Raw genomic sequence first — 8,370 nt, forward strand, 5'->3', positions numbered from 1 at the left:
CAAGGAAGCAGATAACTGACCACTCCTCCTTCAGACTGCAACAATCCTGTTCTCCTTCCTACTGCTATAAACACAATATTCAATCTTTGCAATGGTATTCTGTTAGTAACGATGTGTACCTTTGGATCAGCTTTAATTTGTACTGTACCGACTTGAAGAAACATGATCCACATAAACACATTTTAATTAAATTACATTTTTTCGTTCTGTGTATTTTTTTGTTCTGTGTATTGTAATTTGTTTTAATGAGAAGGCTTCTGGTTTTGCAAATGACTTTAATATTGAATAATTTGCATTTTCCTATTTTTGACCAAAACTATAATGCATTATAAAGAAGCTTCTCAGTGTTCTTCTACCATTATGAGCCGAGAATTGTTCTTTTCCCACATGAAATGAACTGAAAATCAGTTTAAAGCCTAATATTTGGTCCAAATAAATATATAAAACTATACGTTAAACAAAAGTCAAATAAAATTGTACTGTGGCATCTCCTAGGAGAAAACCTCATCTTGATCCCGTGAGGGCAGAAAATGATCTGAATCCAACAATAACTAAGTGTCATCTATGATCAAAGCAAACAGCAGTGCCTTTCCCCTGTTATCACAACGTGACTTCGCAGATACCTGGGAACCAGATTCATTTGACTGTTGTGGTTCCTTCGCTGAGATATTGCATAAAGAAAACACAAAAGAAGTGCTTGGATCCGCTGCAGGATTTTATTTCTTTCAAGTTAGAGCCAAGTTAATTTCACAGGTCACTAACGGAGAGGATAACTATGCAAGCGTGCCCTATGATTCAGATATTTGCGTGTACTAAAGACCAGTTTAGTATGCACTAGTAAATATTAATTAGTGTCCAGCTGACAGAAACAGGGTTTTTATTCTGCTCCAGTATCTGTAAGGCCACTGCATGAGAGGGAAAGGATGGAAAAAGGGCTTTACGTCAGTCTCCAGAACTGTGTTCCCCCTGAGGGCTACATCACGATCAGGGTTTGCTCCTGACTTAGAGAGGGGGCTGTAATCATCAGCATCTATATTAGATGCTGATGATTACAGCAAGATAAGAAAGACAAATCAAGTCATAAAATATGCATACAAACAAGGTTCGGCAGCAATGACTTGTCACTAGAACACAGAGACTATGTCCACTGCTTTTGTTGTACTCTCGACTGAAGTGACATGTATTCGACAGTCATGGCTGCACAAGAAGGGATGTGCTGACACAAATCGAATACTGACTCAGATAGCTGGATCAGTTCTGATATTCATTTTACTACATAACAATTCAGTACACTTATATGTTTTTATTTGTTACATTTTGTTCTCCAAAGTTAGGACAGCATTTCCTGATTTCCTGAAAACAATGATTGTAGTCACTTCCACAAAGTGAGGTGTGTAGCGTATTAATCAAACACACGTGTCAGGTTGATATGTCCCATATGTAAAAAGGGAAATCCATGCACATGTACAGTTATTTCCCAGGTAATACATTCACTGGATAATCCAAAACAGGGATTTGAACCTGGATATTTTAATCCTCAAAGATGTTTCTTAAGAATTTCCAGATGAAGTACTCCATGTATCACAACATATGCAGCTTTAGATTCTGGCCCTTTTCCCTAGTTAGTGCAACAGTTTTAACAAATGTTACCTTTTTGAATATAATTGGCAACTAGATCTCACATAAGGGGCTACTCTTTCCCATACAACCATGGTTTACTTGACACGCTGATATTTAAATCAGTCATGAGTCATGACCAATGACCATACTTCAGACAGCTATGGCTTGCATTGTGCGAGTGGTTGTCGGTCAGGATTTGTTGGGAGGCGGCTCCAGAGACAGCTACAATCCCACTACAGGCACAACTATATTCATGATAATCAGAATAACTGGAATAATTAAATGGGGTTACTTGATTTTAGCATGTCTGAAAGATTTTGACGTACCTTGAATACAGACACATTTCACTGGGATGGGCCTGTGTTTTCAGCTCAGGTTAACACACCACTGGTCACAAAGCCTTTTTCATGGATGCACGTAAATGAGTTATAAATAACCTCTTTCTTTAAGAAGGCTTGAGGTATACCTTGCTTTGACTGTAAATATATGAAACAAATAAGCACATAATACCCAGGACATAGTAAACTGTGTTGGAAAAGCAGAATAGCAGATTTCTGTCAGGCAACATTGTGATTTTATCATTCGGCCTCAATATAGCTCCAAATGCAATCAACACTGCTCTCCCCCAGCTGAAGACTGGGAGTCTTCAGCTGGTAGCAATTGATAGCAATTATAACCATCACTCATGTCTTAAAATGGTGCCCATCATCATTTTACTGCAGTATGCAAGCAAAGACAAGACATATCCTCAAACCACAGCCGTGCCTTCCCCCCTCTGAACACGGATGGACTCCACATCGCCAACTACACGTATATACATCTTCATCATGACAACCACCCCATGCAATTAGTTATCAACACGAAAACGCCGTCGATACATCGCTACTCACAAAACGTGCTTTTCACACGACGACGCCGGAGCACAGGAGCAGCTTGGGCTCGTCTCAGCTCGTCATTTAGCGGCGGTGTCGCAGTAACGTTATGTGGAATGGAGGAGCGGCGCGTGTGTGCGGCAGCGGGCTGTGATTTCTCTCGCTGGCCATTTTGAAGTGCAGAGAGGCAGCAGCGGCAATCTGATGACACTGCGCTAACTCGCGGGACTGATCCTCTGCCTGACAGAGAGGCGTTATAGGGCTGTCTTTCTCTCTCCTCCTCCTCCCCCTTTCCAGTGATTTTAGCCGATCCATCTTCCGGCCATGCTCGCCATATGCATGCTCGCCGTTACGTTATCTCGCCGGCTATCCATCTTTTTTTTTTGTTGTTGCGACGATTACAAAACTTAGCCAATGCTGGTTTTCAGCACAGCGAGCTTGACCCACAGGCCACTTATGCCGGCCAGCCATCTCTTTGGGATGAAAAACCACGTTGTGACACATCCTGTCAGCGGGTGATTGGGGTATTTTACCGTTTAATATACATACAAAGCAGCCTTTAACATAAGTATACTCACCGCTCGGCTGTGTGATCAGGTCAGCACTGCCGTTACATTCGTCCACACACACACACATAAGCCACATAACGGTGGCTGAGGAATGTTACATTAACGGACATAACGTGCAGTCGCGTTCACTGACACGCCAGAAGTCAGGTCAATGGACAATTTTGTCATAAAGGGGCTTAACGGTACACTTAAGTTAACAGCTATGAGGCCTTCGACTGACTTGGCGTCAGTAATAAGTACCATTAAGGGTGTATTGCCAGCTAACTAGCCACCAGCTATTGTTGTATTGATCAAACTGCTTTATTTGTAATGTGCCTCGACAAACACAGGTAGTTAGTGGACGCTGCTATCTGGCTAAGCTGACCCAGCTAACGTTAGCCTCCCTGTCAAGTGCGCTGCTCTCGCTATCAAATGAACTAATAATCCCCATTTTCCAAATAACGTCGAACGCATCGTATATTGTGGACACACCAGAGTCCTTGGGGAAATAATACAGGAGAGTTTAAGCTTTCGTTTACCTTCAGGGTGGGATATTCTTGGACTTTGAGAGCCATCGACAGTTGAGATGCTGTCTCTTGCACCGCCATCTTGGTTTTTCTGGTTTTCTTGTGGTTGTTTGTGTTTTTTTTTTTTCCAGAATGGCCTCAGTGCTCACTACCGCCACCTGGCGGCACGGTGTCGGCACTGACTGTTTGATGAGCTTTTACTTATGTGAAGTAGCAAATCCTTGTTTGAAAGCGAGATTATGAATGCTATTTATTTGATGTAATAGTTGCAGACAAAACATTACAAACCACACCATGCATCTATTAGCTGCAGTGGATTTCTCATTCATATCACACGGCCTTCATCAACACATTTCACAAGCAGCTTGCCCAGTTGTCAATTCCTCGGAATTGAATTTCCATTTTTTGCTGACCACTTTACACACCACCTGTCCACACTGGCTCATAAATGTAATTCCTATAACTATTTTCTGTTATTATTTTTAATGTGTCTCCATACATGTAAGGATCATTCTGAAAGGCTCAATAAAAAATTAAGATATCATCACTATCATTAAACAATGCAGTCCAGACTGCCAAATGTTTCTGTAATTAAATCCAAGACTGCAGTAAACAAGTTAATCGGTCAGCATCATGAAACATGATACATGTTTTGTTGTATTCCTTGGGGCTGCATCTATATGATCTTATCTTGTAGCTTATAGGGCTATTTTTTGACACGCTGAAAAGTCTGACATTAATGGGCATGAGGAATCCTGAATGATTTGTCCATTTTGACAGCCACCTTTAATAAAGTGTAAAATCATAGAATAGGAATAATAGTTGTCTCGTCAACCATACAAATAAAGACAGATATTGTAAAACATATATTATTTTATGGAAGTGTAGATGTAAGTTACAGTTGATTAGTACAACCAGTGAATCCCTCTTCAGCCGTTCCATATCATGGCCACATGTCTTCTGCTGTGAGAGAATACCCCCCTCCAAGGCTGGTGAACATATTGCTATTGGCTGCTGTCCAGCGCTGCGCTGTGCTGATTGGCTGGCACAAGCTCTAATGGCTTACAATTGGCCCATTATCTACTGCATGCCCCACCCCCACCCAGCTCAGGAACAAAGTGGAACAGTGGACACACAGAGAGGAAGGTGATGCAAGGTTTGTGATGTATTTTTGGCCCCCATACCGAGTGCTTCCTGTGTGTAGCATGTGTGTAATATGTATGACTGTGTGCCAGTGTCTCTGTGTGTACCATCGTGTGTGTTTATGTGATAGCGGCGGCCGGTGCTTACAGCTGGGCTCTGCACTGTGTTCTGGTTTTGAAGGGGGTATAACTCTGTGCCAAGCCAAATAGCGGGGGAAATGACTCTTTGCATGTGTGTACTTACTGTATGAAGGCTGGTGTGTGTGTGTGACTGTATGAATAATATCTTTTGCTTGTGTGTATACAGTTTGTGTGACAGGAGGACGGGTATTCCTGCATTTTTTATGATAGATTTCACACAACGCTTGTTGAATTGTATTGAATCTGGAAAGAAGCTTTTTGTCTTTATTTTCTGATGACTGAAAAGAAAACATACACACATTAAAACATTTTCTTAACATCTAACTACGTCTCTAATAAAGCTTTACTTTGATGTGGAAATATATCTAATCACACATTTAGTCTTTTTTTTTATTAAAGTGTACTTTAATTTAATGATAAAAAAAATAAAGATAACCAAAGTGCCAGATGCTTATTCCTCAATGTTCTACCTTTCTTGGTCTTAAAAGATAATTAATTAAATCTCTTTGGGTTTTGGACTGTTGGTCAGACAAATCAAATCTGAAGACACCTTTGGGCCTTACAAACATATGAGGGGTGTTCTTTGTAATTATATGACATTTAATAAACCTAACAATTCATTGAGAACATGTCCCTTGGTAAATGATGTTACTATGATGAAGTAAAACATATTTATATGAATGAGACACAGGGACTATGGTTGATATTGGATGCTGAAGTATGTAGTATTTGTATTGAGGGAGGTGACATCTTTGTAACTGTCGGAAAGTATCTCTAACCTTCAGAGCTTACAAATTTCAAACTTTCTGTAAGATCAATAAGTCCTCTTTGTTTACTGCTCCTTCATCCCTTTCCGCCTCTCACCTCTCTGACGACCCGTTCCTCCATTCATCTCTGTTGTTTCTGTCCTACCCATTCCACCTCCTTCGACTCTGCTCTTCCACACATGGATTAGATTCTTCATGCCTCTGCTACCCGTCTCCTCATGTAGTAGATTCAATTGTTAGTTGCTCCAGTATCTGGCCTCTCCTCTGTCGTCGCGTCCACATTGCTCTGCAGCTCACTGTCAGTATCCATTAATCCAATTTGCTGTGTGTGTACTTGTGTGTGCCTGCATCTACACGTTCACAGCGAGTGTGATGGCCACTTTGTGTTTCTTTGACGCTACAGAGGGTGCCGACACCCATGTTTCCTGCCATGCATATGTGTTGTTTGTGTGTGTGTGTGTGTGTGTGTGTGTGTGTGTGTGTGTGTGTGTGTGTGTGTGTGTGTGTACATGCTTGGTCACTTTTTTCTTCTCTTTCCATTTGCATTTTGGACCTGTACATCAGCATGCCAATGCATTTGCTTGGCATGCAACTGCTTCTATGAGTGTGCATTTATGTCTCTGTCTTGTGTCTTTGTATGTGTGCAGGCATGTGTCTCTGTAATCATGTGTGTAGCTCTGGGTGTAGCTGGCTGTCAGTCTTGATAAGGCCAGCGGTTGGGGAGGCGTTAGTCGGGGCTGCTGCTCGCCCGGCCTCCGCTTGGTGGATCTGCTGAGAGGGAGCTGAGCCATTAGACACGCTGCAGTGACTACAGAGAGAGGGAGGGAGAAGGGGCGGGGTGGCGTAGGAGTGGAGATGTGTGGTGAGCGAGGCGGGGATGGAAAAAGAGAGTGAAAGAGATGCGGGGCGGAGGGGGGGATCGAATGATATTGAGGGAGAAATCGGGAGGGACTGCATGGAAAAGCAAGATGGACAGATGGAACAGCGGGAGGTAAAGAGATGGAGAGGAGTGAGGGAGGGGACGGGCAGATGAAGCGGAGAGAGAGAGAAGTAAAAGGAAAGTCGGTGGAGGTGAGAAATTAAAAAAGAGAAAGAGGAAGAAACAGGTGTGAAGTGATAAAGAGAGGAAATGGTATAACTGTTAATGTCCACCCTCGCGCAGTATTTACGTGACTATCTGCTCAGTTTGCACACATGACAGACGCAGGTGCTGAAATAATGTGCAGTGGTGAAATCTCTAAATCTATCCTCCCTTCACTTCTTCTCTCTCTTATTGCCCTGTTTCCCTCATGAGAAGCATTAAATATCCTGCCAATCATTATTTATTCATCCATTCTCTCATCTACCTCTCTATCCTCTTCCTCTCTTTAGCTAGAGGATTCCAGATACTGTCTTTTCCCCTCCCTCTCCCTCTCCCTCTCTCTCTCTCTCTCTCTCCCTCTCTCTCTCTCTCTCCACCCTTATTTAGAAGCACCAAATATGTAACATGCTTCCTCCACCTCCAGGGGAACATTTGTCTCTTGCGTGTAAGATGTGGTCGGAGTGAATTTGCCTCTGGCCCCGTCAGCACGATAAAGGCGCCCGTAGCTCCTCGCATTGTCGACTCCTGGTTGTCAGTTTGAATTTCGGTAACTGAAGCTGGACCTGCACACTTAACCGTTTCCTTGTTCTACACACAACTGGTATTATTTAATGACCTCACGGCAAAACCATCCATGTGTGGCGTCATGACAAGAGTAGAGATCGTTGTCAATTAGGGAGCTAATCAGTTCCGCCATTCAATTTGCATAACGTGTTTTGTGCATTGCATCTTGCTTCTGACGGCGAGACGTTGGGCAGCTCAAGAGCTTCTTGAAAAAGGAGGCTGATACACAACATTTGTGTAACTCCCCTCACAAAGCTCCTAATTCCCTCAGAAAACGACTAAATTACCCAATCGGACTGGACATTATTTGCGCTTCAGTACCGTGGGCACATTTTCTTGCCTGATGCATAAACTGAATGATTCTGAAGGCTTATGGCGAAAAAATTTCATGAAAAACAACGTTTTTAAAGTCTCGCAGCCAGAGAAAGCTGCAGGTCTGCTCGGTGTATAGCTGCCACTTCCGGCCGCATTTCAAAAGAGGACTTGAAGTCAACTTCTGCATGACAAACACAAGTGTTTTCAACACTTCCAACACGGCATTTTGCCGCTGTCCAGAGCTGCTGTGTCACGTGTCAGCCCAGCAGTAAACCCCATACACGACAGAATTTGGTATATTCTTGCACACGAAAGGGAGGCACAGCCTTTAGCTTTGATCTTAAGTGTGTTGAGTCTGTTTAACATTTCCTGTGTCACCTGCAGCTGGTCAAAAAATGTCATGTTTTTTTTTTTTGTATCCTTTTTTTTCCCCCCGGACCACATGTTTTTGCTTTCCCACCACAGTCATAATAGTCTCAGTGTTTACTTGCTGTTGTGAGGAATGATTGAGTCATGTCCTCTCCAGCCGTGACTCCCCCATCTGGTGTGGACATCATTACATGAAGAGTCACAGTGGCTGGTTTTGTTGGTGGTATTGACCGACAGTCCCTCACACTACATGTAGCCTTGCAGACTTGTGACTCGGCATCATTTCAGTCAGATTCATCTGCTGTCGGACCATGTGCCGAACGGGACTAAGGTAAGCGCTGGTGATGAAGCTGGAGATTCCAGTTGGATTATTTTATTATAGATTACTATCATAGATTACTATTATGAAGGGAAATACCTCAGA

At 42.7% G+C, this 8,370-nt stretch overlaps 1 protein-coding gene across 5 annotated transcripts in view; it reads right to left on the reverse strand.

Annotated features, from left to right (window-relative positions):
* maea (macrophage erythroblast attacher, E3 ubiquitin ligase) overlaps positions 1-8,370 on the reverse strand; it is a 74,368-nt gene that overhangs the window by 5,934 nt on the left and 60,064 nt on the right. The window contains exon 1 of one of the 5 annotated variants that reach the window (XM_068593890.1): positions 3,580-3,688. The exons of 2 other annotated variants lie outside the window; for them this stretch is intronic. In XM_068593890.1, coding sequence (XP_068449991.1) covers positions 3,580-3,648 — 69 coding nt within the window. In that variant the 5' untranslated portion in view covers positions 3,649-3,688. Of the gene's footprint in view, positions 1-2,510; positions 2,666-3,070; positions 3,160-3,579; positions 3,689-8,370 lie in introns of those variants that run through there. 2 more of the 5 variants (XM_068593917.1, XM_068593926.1) reach the window with 2 other exon arrangements.

This window comes from Clinocottus analis, unplaced genomic scaffold, assembly GCF_023055335.1.
Source record: "Clinocottus analis isolate CAN_PGR_092001 unplaced genomic scaffold, fCliAna1.0.p SCAF_10, whole genome shotgun sequence".
NCBI classification, from domain to species: Eukaryota; Metazoa; Chordata; class Actinopteri; order Perciformes; family Cottidae; genus Clinocottus; species Clinocottus analis.